Source organism: Thermobia domestica, chromosome 17, assembly GCF_964235325.1.
Source record: "Thermobia domestica chromosome 17, izTheDome1.hap1.1, whole genome shotgun sequence".
NCBI lineage: Eukaryota > Metazoa > Arthropoda > Insecta > Zygentoma > Lepismatidae > Thermobia > Thermobia domestica.
In genome coordinates this window covers 77,989,958-78,013,282 of record NC_137470.1, presented here as the reverse complement: position 1 = coordinate 78,013,282, position 23,325 = coordinate 77,989,958, and the positions used below count along the sequence as shown (strand labels likewise).

The following is a 23,325-nucleotide window of genomic DNA, read 5'->3' as shown; positions in this document are numbered from 1 at the left end:
TTAATAACTATACGAGTTTTGTTACAGTTTCAAGGACCTAACGTCCTCTTCATCAGACATTGAGAAAAGACAGATGACAGCAAATCTTATAACTTCCTCAGCCGGTAGTTATAATTGTGTGTGTTGTGGAGGAAGATATAAAATTTGCTGTCATCTGTCTTTTCTCAATGTCTGATGAAGAGGACGTTAGGTCCTTGAAACTGTAACAAAATTCGTATAGTTATTAAATAATTCATTTTGTTCTGGTCAGAAAAATGTTTTAAAATGTTATTGTGATTATCCAGAACTATGGAGTATATATATTATGTTTATCACCTAACAGTTGAAAGAAATATTAAAAGAAATGCGTAGTTTGCTTTTTTTTCGTTGGTGGCTGGAAACAAATGAAAGTTGCCTATTGTTTGTTTTCTTTTCTCCTGTGGTTACGATTTCTGTTTTGATTATTACGGTTATTGTTCTTCCGTTCAGTGATTACAAGGGTCGATTCCTGCTGTTTCTACTATTTTCATGTCGCGTACGATCTTGGTTCTGATTCCTGTCAATTGTCATATTGTTTATACGCTGATCCTGGTACCTGTGGTTATTACTCTTATTATACGAAAAATTTCGTTGGTTACCTTGGAAATTGGAATATTGATTACCATTGTAATTATTACCCTGATTGTATCTTTCCTCTCTACGAAGTTGTTGAGCATGTGTAGTTTCTAAATTTTGAAAAAAATGAAATGAAATCTTTGAGTTCTACGTCTCACGGTTATGCCGGTTAGGCTAAAGGAGACGGTGATTATGAGAAATGAATGAAATGGTGGAATGAAGAAAGTGGGAGGAAACGGGAAAACCCCGAGAAAACCCACGCACACTGTGTTTGGCCACCACAAAGTTCACTTGGCGGAAGCAGGTTTTGAACCCGGGACCCTATGCACCAGAGGTAAACGCTCTACCACTGAGCCAACGCGGCCCCACTTTCTAACTTTTGTATTGCGGTCAAAAGTTCCCTGATATTGTTACATGAATGTAATAAAAGTTCAGTTTTGATTCTATTAGGCAAAATTTGTATCACGTCTGTAAGTATGAGAAATTCAGGCAACTGCGGTGTCAATTCACGAAGTTTATTGAATTGATCTAGCGAAAAATCATGTACGGAACTATATACCTTCGGATCGAACCTAGTACTCTTACAGGTTAATAGCCGGTGTTATACTGTAGCTTTTCCAGCAAAAACTTCAATAAGTGCTTGTTTAATTTGCTCATAAATAGTAAATTGGTCTTTCCTAATGTTATACCAGCTCAATTGAATTCCTTGCAACAAAAGTGGAATGAGCTTAAACAGAGATTTATCAGAAAGGTTAGCTAACTGAGCACTAGCCTTTGTAAATAATTGTGAATTGATTCACTGGAAGGATCACCACGAAACTTAGGAAAACACTGAATTTCCTTAACCATGACGTCATCTTTTGATTTCGCACTCTTTCTTTGATGATTTGTGAAAGTAACGTTTTTACTACGCTTACGCCTTGTTTCGTAAACAACCTTGATTTCTGAATCATCACTAGCACTGTCACTACTACTGGTGTTTTTACATTCCGAATAAGCAGAATCACTTTAGTTCCTATTTATAAATTGTCTAAAAATATCTGTCTCTACATGGGGTTCAGATTCCTGCGCCCTATTTTCGGTACTTTCTATTCTCTGAGCGAGCTCTACCATATCGTGCCTAATTTCTTTTATATTCTTATCTATTGCCCGTATTTCAGCACGATATTCTGCATTAGACTCAGTTTTTACTTTCATATTATAATCTATTAGTTTCGCTTTTTCGTATACCATTTTAATGTCTTTTCCTTGCCTTTCTACTCGTTCGAAAATTTCTTCGATACGGTCGTGCATCTTATCTAATTTATCAAATGTGTCTATATGTAAACTAATGCAGCATTCCTTATTAGCCTGGCATACATCTCGAGCGGATTCCAACTGACCTTGGAGGGATTGTGTGCATTCGTACAAACCTCCTAAATGGTTCTGAATTTTACAACCTTTTGTCTCTATATGTTCTACGAGATGACATGTTTTTTAAGTTTGTTGCCTGACTTCGTCGATGGTCTGTGTGGCGAGGTCGATTGCCTGTTTCGTACTATGACTAACTTCGTGAAGTTTGTCATGAATCCTATGTGTTAGGCCGTCATATTTCTGTTCAAGCATTTCGTTCTTACATTTACTCTCGGATTCTACAGTCCTAATACTTTGTTCTAGTCTTTAGTTATTTTCGCGACATTCTTTTTGTACAAGGTCTAACCTCTGACCTAACTCACTCTTTAACTCTTTTCTTTAATCTATCAATATTATCTTTATTTCCTTGTTTTAATCTATCGGATGTCTCTTCGCTTTTATCTACTTATTGCTCTTACGTGGCAAAATTCTCTCTAAACACAGCGTAGCTCTCTTTATTTTTTAATCTTCAATATTCTCTTTTAAAATTAAACTTATCCTAGTAACCATATCTACTTCCTGCTGTGCCATCTTGGACAAAAATAAACTTAAAGCGTACGATTAGAAAAAATAAACTATCACAAAAGCATATGATTAGAATCACCTGAAAGAGATTTTTTTTCAGATTATTGGCTCTAAGCTGGAAAAGAAGTGATGTATTAAAATATTGATCTTATAAGTATTCGACCACCAACGGTCTCGATTCGGGTCGGTAGTTCGGGCGTCATTTATTTGTAATCGTCAAGTCGTGTCGCTGTTCGGGCTGGCATTAATTTCTAATCGTCTGGTTGCTTTTCGTGGCACTGTCCTCCGTTGCCCTACCAGTGAGTATTTTCCGTAAACCTGGACTTACCTGGGTAAGACGTTGAAGGACATCTCTAAAGAGGGATTGCAGAATTGTTCTCAAATTGCTCGTCGGTCTCAATGATGAGATGAACATTAGGCACCGAGACGTTAGGATGTCTCGTCTCGAAATTCTCACGGACGATCAGACGGTCATCCAGACCATAACGCACACAAACATCACTCATACACACAACAAAAACACGCTGTGTTAAATGACACTATACTTATTTATTAGAATACTATTAAAAAGAAAAATAAAGAAGAGAAAGGATCATAACACTTAACACTGCACATGTATAATTCCGTTAATAAAATCCGTTAATAGAATCACACTTTACTTTCTCACCGTATTATAGCCCTTGGTCAATTTGTATATTAGAATTGAAGATTATGATAATAATTTCACTAAATATGCTTTTCTCACACCATTAATACACTTGGAGAATTAGCACTGGGGAATTAGCACTGGATAATCCCACGAAGTAAGATACTTGCTGCTCCAAACAATCCTGAAGAGTCGACACGAGTCTTCAGCAAAATTACGTAGTGTTCAAAGTGGAATGATAATGTTGGAGGGCGCGTTATAACTGGTACGCACAAGGTGTGTGAACCTGGGATTTACAGATTGGAGCTAGCAATGCGAAGAGTTCCTTTACCGGCTAATAGCTTGTGCCCCTTAGCACAACATCGTACTTGATTCCCGACGCGACGTGCGTAGTTGCTTCTCACAATTCCGGAGCAAGACTCCTCGAACTTAGAGGTTCGGGATACGAGCTTCATTGGTAGAAGAATCAATGTTGGTAGTTCACTCTCAAAAGCACTCAGGTTAAATCACCTGTATGTACATGCAAATCGAATATGGAAAAGAATTAATGTTTAGTTCACTGGCCACGAAGCGAAGTAGCTGGCGTCGTTCAGGCTGTGGAACATCTGCTTAACTAGTATTTCCATAAATGATTGAAAGATTCACTTAATTAAGTTCCAAATAGCCATAGAATATATACTGTGCGTATTAATAAGTCAGGTAGAAACACTGAGAAGGTTCGTCGCTCACTGAAACGTTCTATATATGAAAAAAAAGATAACACTTCTTTGTTCAATTGCGTGGGAAGAAAACAACTCCCACCGAAGAAAGAACTTATTTCTGTCGCAGAATAAAGAATAAATCGAAAAATAATTACTGTCTTTCCACAAGATACAGAGCGTCCACAAAACATACTTCTATAGCCTGGTGACGGTTATAACACTACGTTACAAAAATTATATTTGTGGGATAAAAATCAGCAATCCTAAAAGATTGCATACTGATCTCACATACAGTACAGTACAGGCTACATACAAATCTGAGAACAGTCACAGTTTTTCTGCGTTTTTCAGTTATTACAGTAATTATGTTGTAATTTGAATATGTAGATGAAAAATGAAATAAAATATTGAAGTTAACGTCCCACGATTATCTCTGTTAGACTAAGGGAGATGGATGATTAAGACAGCAGAATAATGACGGACAAGTTGTTGAAATCAGAATGTGTGAGGAAACGGGAGTACAGCGAAGAAATCCAAGGAAACGATGTTTTCTACCGCATATTTACTTGGCAGGGGAACGAACCGGGTACACCACGCAACTGAGCTAAATGCTTTACGACTAGGTTGCAGTCTCCCTAAACATATAGGTAATACAAATTGATATAATGAATTCACAGGGACGAATTCAAATCTGAAATAAACACTTCTCTCTCGGGTATAGTTTTCCAGCAATTTCCAGTGTTTTTCAAAAGCTCCAGTAACCCAGCAATTATAGTTTAAAGATAAGAATCGCCTGAATGGATAATAAGTCATTTACAGTAGTAAATTCAAATTTGATATTTAAATTTGATCATGGAGCATAAGTCTTCAAAAACATTCCAGTAACTCAAGTAACTTATAATTTCAACGTATTGATAATAATAATTCTCAGTGATATTCGATGTATAAGAATAGTCGGCAATATTAATTCTGCATTTCTGATTTTTTCTTAGTTGTTGATGTTACTGTTCATGTAGTATTGGATGTTAACGGTACAATGAGAAATCATCGATCTGCAGGAACTTAAAATTGGGTTATTTGGATTCTTAGGAGATGCAATGTCAGCGTAAATTTATATCTATAATAATTCAATGAATTCTTCTTTCCGTGTTTTATTTCTACTATGTTTGTAACTAAATGGCATCAGTAAAGTAGTTTATAAATGCAGCGGATCAATCAGATTTTCCGTGAAAATATACTTTTTCTATACTTCAAAGGGAACTCATTCAAATTAAGTAACATTTGTAAAGGTTATCAGTCTTACTGCCAGAGGGCTTGTATTTCCTTCTGATAAAATTCCTCGTCCATCACAATATAAAATTAAAGATAGTATATTTTTGGCTCATGGATTATTCGACAACTTCGATAGTATCAATGGTTTAAAGCGAAACTAACAGACAAGAAAAAGTAAGCATTCGAATGAGGGGAAGTCAAAAAGTAAAAGGACTTGCAATTTCTCGCACTAGGGTTTGGTAACACTGCTAATATCCAGCGCTGAACTAGTGTCATCTGCAATACTTCTATGCAACGTGTCACTCTTATTCCCATTGGTAACACTGCTAATATCCAGTGCTGAACTAGTGTCGTCTGCAATACTTCTATGCAACGTGTCACTCTTATTCCCACCTTAGTCGTTGTGGTGTAACAGACAGTTAAGCATGGCGGGCCTCATGCACAGTCGTTCTGACGCGTGATTAATGTCATACTAAAGATTACGACTAACATATGTTTCCTGCAGTAATCAGGCTTTTAGTACTACACTAATCATACGTCAAAACGACTCTGCAAACTCCATTGTCGATCTGCATCAAAGAGGAAATGAGAGCAATGAATCGTTTCTTGTTTGCGTCAGGGGTTAAACCTGCGGAAATTATACGTCGAATGCAAGCGCAGTTTGGTGACAGCTATTTATCTTACATTGAGATAACCGCTCAGAAAAAGAAGATTTGGATCCGATGCAAAAGTCACTGATGCGGTGCAAAATTGCAACAGGTGCAGCAGGTGCAACCGAAAAACTTTTTTTTTTTCGATGGAATCAAAGAGCCTGTGAAACGTTGGGGAAAGTGCGTTGAAGTACAGGGAGATTATGCCTATGTAGAAAAATAATGTATGCTTCAGTTTTCTATCATTATAATAAATGTATCTTTTCTGTAAGTCCCTTTACTTTTTGACTTCCCCTTGTATGTTGCAATAAAGTATCACAGATCTTCTTTATAAGTAGAATAGATGCTAAGTACAAGGAATTTGCAAGTCCGCGTTCGAAGCTTACCAAGATTGCTGCTGCATTTCGGTGATTCGATTCTTGATTTCTATCCAAGAACTTGCAGTGATGTGTTGGACGATTACGGGGTGAAGTATTAATTTTCATATAGATACGTTTACCATGAAGAAAATCTGTGAACGGAAACTGATGACCATATTATTACTAGAGTATTACTACAGTTGTCTCTGTAAAAGCCTTGTTATCCATTGATATGTTAAATATGCCTAAATTATAATTGCTAGAGTTAATGAAATTACTAAGAATCGCTGGAAAACTATACTTGAGAAGAAAATTGTGATTGCAGATTCGAAATACTGCTCAAAATTTCTTATTATCTATTTGGACATTGATAGAGTCTATATGTCCAAATTACAGTATCATTACTGAAATTACTAGAAAATTCTCAATGATACAGAAAACTAAACTTATATGTGAATTCAGCTCCGAAATTCTATAAAAATAGAAACTTTTTTTTTCAGAACTACAAAATAAACTTCTTGTGTTTGTGACAATGAAATTAAGGCTAAAACCGGTTTTATCCTCTTCCTCTTCTTTATTCTTTTGAAAAGGCGATTATCGAGTTTTGGAAAAGAAGAGCCCTTTTATATAATTATCAATAAAATCTAAAAAAAAAAAAAAAAAAAAAAAACTAAAACATTTGCAAAAGTGTGAAAATCATACCTGGTATGGTGTGGGACCTCCTTTTGCGTCCGAAACAGCTTTTTTTTTTTCGACGTGGATTGGATGTATACAGCTCCTGAATCGTGGTGTGAGGAATTTTGTACCATTGTTCCTCCAAACCATGCTCCAGTTCCTTTAGGGATGCTGGTGGGGGGTAATGAGACCGAACACGCCTTTCTAACTCAGACCACAATGGCTCAATGATGTTCAGATCTGGTGATTGTGGGACCCAAGGGAGGTGTGATAGCTCCTGGTCATGCTCCGCAAACCATGATTTCACCGTTTTTGCAGCGTGACAGGGTGCCAAATCATCTTGGTAGATGCCATTACCATCAGAGAACAAGATTTGTGGCATGGTTGAACATGGTCCCCCAAAATGCCTTACCATTCATCATTCCATGCAGGGCTATGATGGAACCTGCAGAAAACCACGATATCACTGCCCATACTGTAACAGAACCATCCCCATGCTTTACAGTTGAGAGCAGACAGTCTGTATCTGCGACGGTGTTCTTCATATGTAAACACGACCGGTTGTTGGAAACAAGGTGAAGGTCGATTCATCGGACCACATTACCTGTTTCCACTGCTTATGAGTCCACGCCTTGTGGTCCTTGCAGCACTGGATACGCCTCTTCGAATTTACTGCTGTGACCATGGGTTTGACGATAGCAGCCCTGCCATGAATTTTCATATTATGAAGTTCTCGCCGCACTATTTTCGATGAAACCGGGTTCTGTAGGCCGGAATTGAGTTCAGACGTAATTTTCATTGCAGTGGTCTTGTTTTTATCTGCTACAATTCGTTTTAATACCCTCCGGTCCCTATCTGACAGGATTGTGTTTCGACCACTTTTGTGCTTTGCAGACGCCGTTTGCCCATGAATTGTGTATGTCCTCGTGACATTGGACACACTGCCTTTTGATACCCCCACAATGTTCGCCACTGTTGCCACTGAAGCTCCAACCAGACGGGCACCAACGATCATGCCTCTTTGGAAGTCTGTCAGGTTGCCCATTTTACCGCACCACTTTCACACCACGACACTCACAGGTGAACTGGTTACTGCTGACGGAAGAGGAAGGTCCACATGATACAGTGAAAAAACGATCGGCAACGGGAACACGTGTTGTACAGTGGAGGGCCAAACTTACGTGTCCTGTATGAAGTGATTTTAGATTTTATTGTCTATCCCCTGTATAATGCCTAATGAATAAAATTATACCATACATATTACCTTCACTACTTTTAGAAATGGGTGTTTAGTTCTCATATTTACTACAGCTGTGGCCATCCTTACATTTTATGTGTGACTAATTTTCATCATCAGATTAAAACATTGTTTTATTTAATTTCAGAGCTCAAGCAAGAATACTTGGAATCGAGAACTAAATCAGATAAGAAATTTCAGGAAATAAGAGTAAGTTAGTTCCTATAACAGTATTTTTTAATTTTCCCGCTGAAATGTTTATTACTTGTTTGATGAAGTTTCTAATAAATGTACATTAATTTTGTAAATCCTAAAATTCTTCGACTTTTTCATAATAAACTAATTTTTAAAGAAATAAGTTTTGTTTCACAGCTGTAAAGCTAAAATTGGAGTCAACATTTCAATAATATAATGTAGAAACAAGTTTTCAGGCTGCTATAGAAACAGTCTTCGGGCTTTAGAACGAGAACAAGTCTTTCGCGCTTACTTCTTAGTAGAGAAATACTAAAGATTCCCTTCTTTCTTAAGACTTCAAAATGGTTCTAAAATTCATTTGTCGTTGTTTCTTACAGTTTTTATTCTATGACGATCAACGTTAAAACCACAAGCGCTTTATACCTACAACTTCCGGTTTAAATAGAGAGTTACCAGAGGAGATTGAACCTATTTTGAATGGGTGGCAAAGCACTTGTTACCATACGCTACCGTTTTACTTGTCTTGGCGATTAACGTTAAAAGAGAACACGGTTTATTTCTATCATCTCTGGTATAATCAATGGGTTAACGCACAATATGAAACGTACTCTTGCGACGCTGAATTGATTGTAGAAAAAAAAAAAGAAATTGAAAGAATATCTTATCGTTTTTGCTCTAGGTAAATCAAACTTGAGACTGTAAGCACTGGTAAATTTTCACCACCTTTCTACTTAGTAAAAGTATACAGGAAACGCTTTCTTAAGAAGCTAACTCGATCCAAGAAACCCACTTGTCGTTACCAATTACCCTTTTCGATCTACGGCAATCCACGTTAACATAGAAAAAGGTTAATTTCTCAGAACTTTCTCTTTTAATAGAGGGTTAACGTAGAATATGGAATTTATTCTTGGGACGCTGAATCGATTGCAAAAGAGAAATAAAAAGCTTCTAGATATATGTTACAGGTTTTGCTCTGATGATTATGTCTGGTTTGCCACGGTGTTGTTTGTTACAATTCAATCTTTGTATTGTTTGACTCTGCATTGTTATTATTGACTTATTTTATCTCGTGATAATGAAGATTGAATCAAAATCGACGCTTAAACTAGGCGTTGTTACATGACTATGGTACAATAATCAAATTCATAAACCCATTTCAGTCGGCGAAAAGCACGCTATCAGATCCCTGTGCTATCGGTTGTTAACACCAAAGTCAAATTTATTTAATTCAGTTCAACATTAAATGAAAAAAAATGAAATGAAATCTTTGAGTTTTACGTCCCACGGTTATGCCGGTTAGGCTAAAGGAGACGGTGATTATGAGAAATGAATGAAATGGTGAAATGAAGAAAGTGGGAGGAAACGGAAGAACCCCGAGAAAACCCACGCACACGGTGTTTGTCCACCACAAAGTGCACTTGGCAGGGTCTGAGATCGAACCCGGAACCCCAAACACCAGAGGTGAACGCTCTACCACTGAGCCACCGCGGCCCCCTCAACATTAAATGTAATCCATTGTGTACTTAGAATTCCGTAAAATGCAGTCTCAAATTAATATGACACAAAGTTTATGTGTGTTTCAATGTGTATCGATGTGAATGTTGAGCCTAGGTATATAATCATGACTACTCATAAGCGGCCTACACCATTTTAAAGGAGGTGTGAAAAAAAATTATCTTTTCTTTTAATTTTTTATAACTTTTCTAGAAATTAAATTAAACAAAATTAGAGTTACATTGTAAGATTTACCAATCATTTAATCAATATTTCGCAAAAAGAATAAAGAAGAGTGACTTTTGTATTGTAACTTGGCTATTTTAATGTCTACATAGCATATTAAAACACACTGGTGGGTGACCCCTTCATAGCCCTTCTGAAACAAGATATATGCACGAATTAAGGCAGTGAACCTTATGGCACAAAACAATATCACAACTAATGAAAGCTTTAACAAATACTCAAAGCCAATACAGTTTGTCTTGTGATAGCAGAAGTAAATGGGCTGACCATTGTAATCTGCACCGTAGAGGCATCTAATTATAAATAAATGTATAACGTTTAACTGCCGTTTTCGAAGAAAATATTACCATAGAAATGACATAATTTTCCCCTAAATGCAAACTGAGTTGCTCTTTGACCAGAAAACGGAATTTTAGCCATGATATATTACATCTCTAAAATAGAGATAAGTTTTACACCAAGGATTACAACTACGCTTATAAAACACCATTTTTGAGCGTACTGAGAGTCTGTTTTCTCCAAAAGATGAAATTTATGTAATGATTTTGTATTAGTATAAGTATTCTTAATCTGCACCGTAAAGACATCTAGTTTGAGAGATACGCATAACGTTGCATGAGTTTGATCAAAGAATATAATTAATTCATGTTTTAAAGCAGGCAGTATTGAGTAAAATGCAAATAAAAGCTCTCATTTCTCTTTGTTGTAAATCATGTATAAAAACCGATCGTGTCTAAACCGATCGTGTCTAAATTAATTATGTTTCAAAGTATTGATTTTCATGAATGTTTGCTGGAAATTATCCCTTTCCCTATCTCGGTCTGTTCTTCAATTGTTAAAAACTAAACCGAAGTACAAAAGTGTATATGAGGAAGCAAACGGTGCAATTTTCTAAAATAGTGACGACTCGGAAATAGCTGTGTTGAGTGATTTTAGTAGGAACTGTCGGCAGTAAATAATAACATTCACGCCGTATACTAATTTGCAGGCATTCCGTATGCTAATGATTTTAGGGGAATATGGGGGATATTATAGGGCTGCAGCGTGAGTAAACGCTGAGAATGGCAAAGCTATTTCTTACAATCTGCGGAAATTAGCAACACGATTGCGGCAGACAGGAAATGTTCGTCAAAGCTATGGTGTCTGGAGAGGAGTCATAGAAAATGAAAACATCGTCGTTGATGTACTTGCAACTGCTGCAGTAAATGCACATATACAAATTATCTCCACGAGAAATCGCACGAGGACGTGGTATCGGACAAGATAGTGTATTGTGTATTCTGTGAAAATACAATTTTCGTCCGTACAATCTTTCTCTGTATCATAAACTAAGTGATGCTGACTGCAATTTACGGCTTCTATTATGCAGCTAGGTAGTCAACAAATTGTGAAAAAATCCGAATTTTGCAGTGTTCACTATATGGACTAACGAAGCACACTCTGCAGTGATCACAACGTGAATCTCTACAATGCACATTATTGGTCAGCAAAGAATCTGCACCTGATGTGAGAAGTCAATCGACTACGATGATGGAGCATTAATGTGTTGGGTGCAATTCTAGGGACTCAGGTTATTGTGCTATTGTTTTTTGAGGTCATTTAAGAGGTGCAATGTTTCTTGATTTCTTGCGGGACCATCTATTGCTGCTATTAGAAAACGTACTTGTCCATATACGTCAGACTATATGCTTTCAACACATGACTATCCAATACATAATGTTGGCATCTGTAAGGAAGAGTTAAATGTTCTATCTCCGCAACGCTGGATCGGGAGAGGTTCCAATTCACAATTTTCTCCAAAGTCTCCCGATCTGCTTGTATAGACTATTTTTTCTGAGGCCGAATTAAGGACCTTGTTTATGTGAATAAGACAACTACAATTCGCAGCACTAAACAGCACTTCACAACCACATTCCGTCACATCAACGAGGCCAAACTCCATCGTTCATCGAAAATAATTTCTAAATTAAATCAAAACCTGTACAGGGTATAACTACCTGACACTTCGAACTAGAATCCAAGATATTTAAGACGATCGCATAAAAAATTTTTTTTATTAATAGAGAAAAAGGGAGAAATAAAATAAGGTAGTTACTACTAGTATATACTGAATGTGACTTCTCGTTCACTACTTGACACATTCATGATTATATTTCATTATCAACAATTTACAAATTCATCATTTTCTTTTTAGAGGAAAAATAATATCACCTTAGATCTGTATACACCAGCATTCATTGTTCTGCTTACTCTCTTCACTGGATTACATGAAACTGAACTTATTTTCAAACAATTAACACTTTCGATCGCAAAATTTAAACCCATTATAAATCATTAAAACATTGTATTTTTTCCCTTTTCACATACACCTAGACTTTAGAGCTATAAAATTAAAGAAAAGAATCTTGCTTTGCTTACGAACGATTAAAACAGATTTTCAGTGCTTAAAATGACGTCAATCAGATTAGATGACGGGATGGAACAAATATGACAACTTTGAGCAGTAATTTTGCCAGAACTCTAAAGAGCATCTCTACTCCTGACATTCTTGCACCATTTTTTGCGTGAAAAATCTAAAGAAAGAGAAAGAGAGTGAGAAAGGGATAGTGAGGACTAATATGCAAATGTTTTACTCCCCCACTATTATCAGCCTAACAGAAATAATATTTATAAAATAGTATTCAATGCATATTGTTTTCCGTTGTATTCCATTCAACTATATGGACATTTTAAATATTGTTAATCATCACAATATTCAGTAAATAATTACCAGTACATAACACAAATCCAGTGAACAGAAAAATATTTTGTGCAGCCGATTCACTGTTGTTGAACCAGCCTATAGACTTCTGCCGTCAAACTATTTGTTGAGCAATAGTGATTACAAAGTGGTGGAAAAAGCAGAGGCAGTACGCTTTCTTCAGATTTTGCTTAAGCATATCGGCAATCTAAATGTGGAAGAACACGGATGGTACGTTTACTTAAACCTCGCATTTACAATAACATAGTGATCCAATGCGGCCTTTAAGTGGATATGCCCATATTCTTTTTCGTCTCGTTTTCCAGGCTTTGTAGACACTCTCGTCTCGTCTCTGGTATCTAGTATTCAATGATTCTTTAGAATCTCGCTTCCATTTTCAAAAGCTTCCTCTGGTTTCGTATCGTTTCGCAGTCAACACAAATTTTCCTATAATTTGTCAACACAGAAGTCCAGACAATGAAAATAATTATTTTTATTTTATTTTATTTTATTTTTTTTCTTTTTAAGAAAAGAGTCCTGTCAATTCCAAGGGCGGATTCCAGGTTAAACGTTTTAGGCGGGTGGTACACTATTAGAATTCTTTTGAGGGGATGGAATTGCTCGCTAAATGTTGAAATAAAACAAGAGCACAAATTCTACCACTGAATAGGATGATAGAGAACTGTTATTTACATTCGAAGCAGCAGCAACGAAATTTTTGACAGTATAAACATATTTGTTGACTCAATACTTATTTTTGTGTAAAATATCAGTTTTTTTTTCTACACGCAAATTACAATTTAAATCAGATATTTTTACCAATATGCCATACCGGCCGATTTTTTAACTTTCGGTTGCATAACCGACTCATTTTAGGCACTGCAGATTTTCCAGGAAAAGAATGGCCAATTTAAACAATATAACTTATTTAAAGAATTGCAAAAAATAATCCGAACGTACAGGGTTCTCATATTGAAAAAGATTTATATTTCTTTAATCAATGTTGTCGATCATATTTGGTGACCTTTGATCCAACCAGCTCCAACTTAGATAATATCGTTCAGATACCAGTGATACAAAACAAAAATTACCATCTTTTAAATAAAATACACAACAGCGGATTTCCCACCAGGACGGCATACCTCAAAATGACATGCCATACTGCTTTGATACTTGTCCACCTGCGGACAGACAGACAGATGGACATAGCTGTTCCATAAAACTTCCGATACTTACACACAGGGTAGTTTAAAAATCTAATTATATATTATCACCAGATTTTATAAGATTCTTTCCATCTCTGCAACGCATAAGCAGACCATATAAACGGTGTGACACAATATACTAATTTTAATTGAACAAAATGTTTGTACAAAGCAATTAATCAAGTGTTTCTTTCATTTTCAGTGCAGAATTTTATGCATGTTAGAAAACCTTGGATTCGTAAGTTACTGTTAATTATAAATTTAATAGTATCAAAAATTATGAAAGGTTATGTAAAGTTTACGTTAATAAACAAGAACGGAAAACGTTAAAAGCAAGCAAAAAGAGAAGAGAAGAGATTAAAAGAGAAAAGAAAAATTGACCTGAATGAAATTATACTACACATAGGAGAGACTAATGTTGTTTATGTTTTCGTTGGGTTAGGTGAAATTAGTAGCTTGTTTTTTTGTTTTCGGATTGATGCTAAAGGAATGTCAATATGAAACCACAAATTTAAATTTCTTACAAATATGTATAAGAATAGTAAACTGTAACAAAAATAATTTATATTGGTTTGTATTTATATTTTTAAAAAAATTCCAATCAGTTATAAATGGACAGCTTGAATGCTAATTACTGTAACTCTAGAAGGGAAGTTATTCTGGATAGACCTCTGAAGTTCAGTATCTCATAGTAAGTTATTATTTCTGTTGTGGTTGCAACCAAAACCATAATTATGAAAATTATTTCTTAGTACTGATAGAAATAACACTCTTTTGATGTCATTTACATAAAACCTTGAGTTTATACTTCTCTTCCGGAAAATTTCAGTTTTGAAATTACATCACTTGGCATTCAAGCGGTCCAATTTTTTATCGTAATCACTTAATATACTTTAGATTATCTACTATTCAAATTTTGTGTATGTTTAAAATGTGTATACATTTAAAGTTTATACGCCTGTAGTAAAGTGCATTTACCTTTTGCATAGAATAAAATATTTTCTTCATTTTAGGCTGAAAAAAGTGGAGAGACTAATCATAGGGTCATGCATAACTTTGTTTCGAAATATATATTGAACAAAAGGAACAAGATGTTGGCGAGGAAGGCTATTGACTCATGTGTTAAGGAAAGTGAGTTAAGTAAATTTTACGTGTTATCATCATGATTAAGTTTATGTAATTGAACAATGTATGAGATATTCCGAACTTTAATTAAGCAGTTACATAATCATAATTGATTTCCTGAATATAAGATGTACAGATACAGACAAGTTATTTACAGGACCCCTTAAAATGTTCTTATAAACAGGGCATATATAAATGTCCATATAAAAGTATCTAATCATTTCTGGGAAGGAGCACTTGAATTCAAATGAAATGTTTATAGTATCAAACAAGATACCACAAGTCAAAGAAATCACAGCAGCACGACGTGACCGCCCTTCATGTCAAAGTACAATTACCATCTCTCCGCGGTGCAGCTGAACACATGCTTCAACATTGCTATGGCAATTGTACGCACCGATGCTACAATGCGTTCAGGCAGGTGATCCAAATCCCTAAACTTCACCCTATACATTTGACTCTTGATGTGACTTCATTCAAAGAAGTCAAATGTCGTTAGATCAGGTGAGAGTGTTGCTCAGGACAGTGGCAATCCTCGTCCCAGCGTCTTGGTAACTTCTCGGTGAGGTAATCACACACAATGTGCATGGAGAAAATGAGGTGGAGTAATGTCTTGTTAAACCACCACCGAATCCTCAATGTTGTTGGCAAACAATTGGGGCTGCAGGAATTTCTGAAGCATGTTCAAGTACAACATTGCCGTGATTGTTGTTTCAGTGAAAAAGAATAAAACGTAAATCAGCTGATGGGCGATGCCTAACCGCATGTTCACCTTGGAAGTATTACGTTCCAATTTCTATGACAATGTTTGGTCGTTCTTCAGTCCCTACTCTTGTGTTGTGGCTATTGACGATACCACGGATGTTATAAGCAGTTTCATCACTGAACAGGCAGTGTGCCAACAAAGTTTCATTGTTGACTGCCTCAATTAAGTCATGACTCATGGCCATAGTCCTCAGGTTCAAGATCTGGATGTGATAAGCATTTTTCCTCAGTACGAACGAAGGTTTGTCAAACACTGGACTTTGGTATGCCGTGTGGGAGCTTTCAAACTTTACTCAGTCGCCTGTAGTGTGTCTTCACAGTTTCCTGTGACTCGATGGCAACCCAGAACGTTTCTCGTTACGACAATTCCCACTTTGCTTTCACATCTTTTAGATTATCTGCAATAAAGAAACATTAGTCTATTGATTCACCATCTTACGACGTCTATTCGTTGTGTTTGGGTTGAAATTTTACAGATTATCTGTAGTAAAGATACAAAAATTAGCGTTTCTCAGATACGTATGTGTAGGGACTTTTCAGGCATCCTTTATTTATGAAAACCAATGGTACTTATGCCATGATTCTTATTGGTATTGTCTATAATGTTTGAAAAACGTAATGTTCATGAATAACAGTTTATACTATTTGTTTTCTGCTTGTCAATATTGAAACTAAAAAAAAAAATGCCTCGCTGTTTGTCTTCGGATTAGATATGCTAATATGGTTGGTCGTTTCTGAAGTATCTGTCGTGATATCGGACGGTGACATGTAGCCTCAACCACACATGCTCGGTCTCGGGTCGTCGGTTGAAGGGAAAAATCAACATTGTGCGAGATTTAACACTTATTATTGTGCATTATTGTATAATTACTATATAATAATATTTAATAATTAATGAGATAAATATTGGATTTTTTTTTTTGCTTTTTACAATGATGAAAAGTAAGTGATGTGATAGCTATAATAATTTAAAATATTTATAATATAACTTCGTTTTCTTTTCTTTTTTCCTTATATGAAATTTTTTGACGGGTAGCCCTATATCTATGCCCAGTTGGGATTTTTTGCTGCTTTTTCTAGGTATATCTATATGTTTGTTTAAAGCTCATTACCTACATTTTTAAGAATTGCGTTTGGCAAAAGTTTAGTTTTAAGAATTTTAACCATATATATAAAGGCTAAATAAAACGATTTATGGAGTTTTATTGTTATACTTCTAACAATGGACCTTCTTCTGGTGTCACATGAAATGTGGAACGAGACTATGGTCAATCAATTTGTGTTAGTGAACAAGAAAATCCATAGGCGGGAAAAACCCTCGATCGCAATCGTTCCGTAGGGGGGAGTAGGGGCACTGGCAACAAAACACGTTGTGGATAGTGAAACGAAATATGGTGCGAGTTCGATGAAAATATGCATAGAAGCGCAGTTAAACATATACTACAGTATGCGGCAAAACAAACAGTACTGAAATCATATCGTTGACATTTATTTATTTATTTATTGTATAACGTAATGAAACATAAGAAATGTCAAAAGGATGTCAACTAATTGTTACTGAACATAAATTGTAAATTTAAGAGGAATCGAGCCTGTACATCACGTGTTCAAAATGTTGACCATTACGTCTAACAATTCTTCATAGCCGTTCTGTAGATCGATGAACATGTTAGTGAACACGGCTTGCTGGAAAAAAAATTCGGATCTTCTCTCTTATATTCAGTACAGTGGTAGGGTATTATCTATTCGGAAAATTGCTTCCTTTAGTAAACCCCACATGGTGGCATCTCCACTCATCTCCTGCAGTGAGATGCTAGCACACACCGTATGAGCGGAAATAGTATTCTAAAATAAACACATTCTCTTCTGTTGTGAGTAACATTATCTTCGCTCCAAGTGCATACTCCACAAGCCACACACAGCTAAGTATACCATGTGGCGCTCACAGCTCATACCACATTGCGCCCGCGCGCCATTTGTACGCGAATTTCAGTACTGTTTATTTTGCCGCATACTGTATAATGTGACATTACATTCGACAATACTCTGATAAGTGAGGGCAGAGATAGTACGGAACGACAGAGGAGGGGCGGGTAACTGCAAATAAAAATGGTCATATAATTGAGGAAAACGAAGAAACAAGACGTCAGGGGAATGGTATAGTAATAATACATGGTCAAGTAATCAATCACAAACTATAGACAGCTTGTAGACGTAAACATAAAGCAGAAATTGAAGAAAGAGAGCTATAGAGGGGATTGTTCGTAGGGTCCGGACCACCTCCTCTCGTAAAGTCCGATGGGTATAGACTGTTGTATACATGTAGCATCCATTTTCATATGTTTGTCGTACTTGATACTGTTTGTGTATCTCCCCAACATTACTATTATCCTCCCTCGCCCCCTCCTAAAGCCCTGGATGACATATACGTTGAATAAGAATGATCGAGAAGTATGACTAAAAATATAGGGTACAAAGAAATATAGTGCAACTTAATGGACTGCCGACGATAGATGGGTCTGGAGAAGTACTGGATCCAGCAGTGGATCGACAATGATTGATTGTTATTATGATGATGATGATGAAGATCCATAAAAGTAAGACAACAATATACGCCCCTGTGTGAATGCGCTGCAAAGCACGAAAGAAGTATAATATACTACAGACAAATAACAACCGTGCACATGTACATAGTTGTGATAACGTCTAATAAAAGAGTATCGTCTCTAGGCTGACTGTCGTTTGTGATTTATTATATTGCTATGACTTAATTGATTAGTGCTCGTGATTTGATGATACAGTGTCAGGGACGACGGACCGTATTTCAATGCTGACAACAGAAGGGGGGACACGCAGAGAAAGATAAATGCACCACTATACATTCAAAGATCAGTTCAAGAAGGCGGGGGCCGTTGCCCCCTTGACTTTCTGCTTTCTACCCATGTACTTGACCATGTCCAAGATATATTACTATGCTATTCGCCTCAAGTTTGACTCGTATGTGTTCATACCGTCTATGGAACTTTTCCCCTACGCTATTCCTCACGCTTATCAGCCTTCCTCCTCTGTCGTTACGTTCTACGCCTCTGGCCTCATTTGTCAGAGTATTGTCGAATGTAATATCACATTGTAGTATATATGTTTAACTGCGTTTCTATTTTCATCGAACTCGCTCCATATTCGAACTCCCTCCAAATTTTCAATTATCCACAACGCGTTGTGTTGCCAGTGCACCTACTCCCCCCGTAAGTACGGAACGGTTGCGATTGAGGGTTTTTCCCGCCTATGGATTTTCTGGTTCACTAACATAAATCGATTCCAAACTTCGTGTGACACTCGGACAAGGTGCCTTGTAAGTAGATGTTTTGCAGGACAATAGAAAGCATGGCGTTCCATGACAAATGACACAATCACATAAATCAGTTCTCAGAAAACAGAAACTTAGATGTAACAAAATTCTTTCTGAATGAAACTTTCCTTTTAAGTACTTTTTTGTCAAGCAGGGATTCGTAGGTATGTGTAGGTATGTAATGATTTTGTATCTTAAGACATTCGGCCTCCCTTGATAAGGTGTCGCAAATATCGATTTGGCAACACAGACGTTAGAATGCTTGACTAATCATAAGTAACTCAGACAGATTGCCTGATAAAATAGGCTCGCTGCTCAACAAGTGAAATTCTGATAATGTCTGCAATGGAGAATTGAAGAATATTATTATCAAGTGTTGTGGGATGATCTACCTTTTCTCGGCACAAAAATTTTTATATTGGACCTTATGGGGAGAACATGGCTACCGAATTTCCTCAGTTTCTAAGGAACTAGGTATCTCTAATGGGAAAGAAAAAATTTGCAGCATTCTACAGAAGTTTATTAACGGGTTGAAATACTTAAATTGTATATTTGTCTGCTAGTTTAGCAGAAATAAATTATTAAAAAATAAATAAATTAGTGTCTTTTTATACAAAATAAAATATGTATAACTTTGGAACCAATTATGGTAGAAAGATCAACTTTTTTTTTGTTTTATTCCTTGAGAAGAAACGACTCTAACAGTTTTAATCACAACCATATCTGATACGCCAATTAAAAAATAGTATTTTAATATAAGTATTAAAGTCCACCTGTCAAGAAGTTTGACGAGGGTAAGGCATCCGCGCCCATCCTTTTCTTTTGTTTTCGTCCCGAGAGATATGAAGGGAAGGGTCTTCACAAATCTCTTTCATCTATGTACACAGACCGTTTTCACAGCAGGTGTCAATGCGAATGTAAACATCCTGTCCTCACGTTCAATAGCCCAAGTTCGGCCACTTTCTCTCTCTCTCTCTTTTTTTTCTCTCTCTTCCGAGGAGGTGTTTCTACCCTGTAAGAAAATTATAGATATGTAGAGAAAATGGTGATCATTTATTTCTGATAGCCAGATGATAGACAAGCATTCTAAAATGCCTTCGAATTCCAAAAATGTATCGACCATAACTTTACCATCTGGTTATTTTCAGGAGGCAAAAGTTATTTATTATTATTATTATTATTATTATTATTATTATTATTATTATTATTATTATTATTATTATTATTATTATTATTATTATTTGGAGTTAGAGTGCAAAGCCACGAAGATACAAATGGCTCCTTTGGCTAAACATACACATAGCTGCCCCCATTCAGAACATCCCTTTGTGCGTTAGAAAACATGCTATAACAATGCGCCCCTCGCAAAAATCAAATTCAACTCTTATTGACCTCAGTAGCGCTTACTAATAGCGTAAATGCTATAAATCAGGCATTTGCAAGTAGGAACAGGGATTGGCCGAATCACAGAAATCTTACTGTTGTTACGGGCTGTAAAAGGTAATATATGATATTTTCACAAGAAATAATTATCGGACCTACCGTAGTCGGGTCAAGACTCCACTTAGGAACTAACAGGTGCGCTATCCAAAAACACATGTTTCAGAATCCTAAGGTACTCACGTAACAATTTTTTTATAGAGGGGCTTTAGCTACGGGCATATAATTTGAAGTAGTCACCAACTACCTCTATAAAAATCATTGCGGGAGTATATCGCAGGATTCTGAAATTTCGAGTTGGTCTATACTTTTTGTCACGACTAGCTATATACCGTATATATGCTTGTCAGTGGCGGATCCAGGAGTCCCTTGTTTGATTCCCGATGGAGACACGAGTGGTTCGGATCCTACGTTAAGCTGTAGGTCCCACCCATAGGACGTCATCATTCTGAAAGTATGTTCTTTTCTGCGTATCCTGCTTCTTGTTTCAACTCTTTAGGATAAATCGAGACTAACTGACAGTGCGTAGTCTTAGCGGGGTAAGCGCGGAAAACGAAAAAGTCAAAGAAAACAGGGCTTTGCTCCCTTGTCCCCATATAACAATGCACAATATGGGCACCGTTCCAAATGGGTCTTATAGGAGCTATCATGGCAACATTTTTGTATAAGACAATTGGTGTGTGTCGTCTGCATGGTTGTCTGGGGACAAAAAAAGGGCAAACATGTTTTTCAATAAATAAATAAATAAATAAATAAATAAAAGAAAAGTGCATTTTTCAATTCCCATACCCTCGTCCTAAAAAGGCGCTTAGCGCAACGAGCCTAAACTTTAAATGCTTTGAAAGTTTGTTCATTTTTGCGTATCCTGCTTCTTGTTTCAACTCCCTAGGACAGTGATGATTTCAGGGTTGATTCTGGAGGGAAATTCTCCCAAGAGCTACGAAAGTCACCCTCGGGTGCTTGAGATCTTCGCAGAAATTTCTGTGGAGTACGCAATTTTTAGTCGCTTTCCCCCTCTGTGCGTGGTGCCTCCGGAGGAAATGATCTGAAATTAACACTGCTATAGGATAATTAGGGATTGGCTTACAGTGCTTAGTCTTAGCGAAGTAAGCACGAGAAACCAGAAATATCACAAAAACAAGGCTTTTGCTCCGCTGTTCACCCGTAAAAATGCACGGTGTACACACAATACAGATTTGATCTAACAGGGCTAGTTAGAGAACGTCTTATAGAGCATGTGGTGTGCAGTGTTGTCTGCGGACAAGGAGGCAAAACCGTGTTTTTCATTAAAAAATGGAGTATTTTAAATTTCCCTCGCCCCCTCAGGAGACGCTTCTTCAATGAGACCGTATACTGCCTCTTTCTCCCATTCTCTAGGCTCTAGGCCAATTAGGACTGACAGGCATTTGAATAAGTCCATTACTTGGTTTCCTAGTAATTAGCCATCATATTGGCTGCCATATTGCATTTAGACAAATGTTCTCTCATGTTACCATGTAAAATATGTCTTGTAGTGATGAAAGCTACCAGAAAAAGAAGGTTTCGCTTAGTCCTCAGGAAGTACGCTACATCCTAGAGTAATGCGTGCATATACGCATTTGTAACTTTGTACAGTTAATCGTTAGACAACAGTGTTGCCAGGTTGTAAGGTTTCTAAGTGGCAATAAACAATGCCATATTTAAATTCATCGGCCTCAAAAACCTATACTTTGACACCAAAATTATCTTTCTAAGTGCCTTGGTTCACGATCTCTCTCTTCATATATATATATATATATATATATATATATATATATATATATATATATATATATATATATATATATATACAGAGAGAGAGAGAGATTTACGTAGGGCGGCGGCCATATTGGAAAATGACGGCTACCAGGAAAACACCTCAAATTTGAAATATATTCCCAAGACATTATAAAAAAACTTAGGGGACATTTTTTTTACGGACACCTATATATGGGAGCCAGGACTTTACATTGTCGGAATCCTGTGGGGGAACCCCTCTGCCCCCCTTCCCTTCGCCACTACTGTATGCTATAATATTTGTCCGGAAGGGGGAAAAATCCCTAAATAACAGCGTTTTCTGATATATACTGTTCTTCCCGCGCCCTCTAGAATGCATCTTGATGAACTTCCAGAGGTAACGGGGAAAAGAGGATACTTCACACCACATCGTCCAGTCTCTTAGTATGGAACCATTGAGGGAGACAAACTATAAAGCTAACAGTATTTGGCAGCTGAAAGGTAATCTCAGAAACTGGTCGAGAACCTGTTTCATTCAGACATCCACCCCCTTCCCTCTCCATTTCACCAACCCCTACCCTTTCCGCGGCCAAGCTTAGACTGGGGCGTGACTTACCCTCGTCAAACTTTGACAGGTGGACTTTAATACTTATATTAAAATACTATTTTTTAATTGGCGTTTTAGATATGGTTGTGATTAAAACTATTAGAGTCGTTTCTTCTCAAGGAATAAAACAAAAAAAAAGTTGATCTTTCTACCATAATTGGTTCCAAAGTTAGACATATTATAATTTGTATAAAGAGAAACTAATTTATTTATTTTTTAATAATTTATTTCTGCTAAACTAGCAGACAAATATACAATTTAAGTATTTCAACCCGTTCATAAACTTCTGTAGAATGCTGCAAAATTTTTCTTTCCCATTAGAGATACCTAGTTCCTTAGAAACTGAGGAAATT

At 36.6% G+C, this 23,325-nt stretch overlaps 1 protein-coding gene across 2 annotated transcripts in view; it reads left to right on the top strand.

Moving 5' to 3' along the window:
• The window catches only part of LOC145674555 (uncharacterized), an 80,327-nt gene that overhangs the window by 31,063 nt on the left and 25,939 nt on the right, over window positions 1–23,325 (top strand). For both annotated transcript variants that reach the window (XM_081744729.1, XM_081744727.1), the window contains exons 3-5: window positions 8,200–8,261; window positions 14,134–14,169; window positions 14,945–15,062. In XM_081744729.1, coding sequence (XP_081600855.1) covers window positions 8,200–8,261; window positions 14,134–14,169; window positions 14,945–15,062 — 216 coding nt within the window. The remainder of the gene's footprint in view (window positions 1–8,199; window positions 8,262–14,133; window positions 14,170–14,944; window positions 15,063–23,325) is intronic.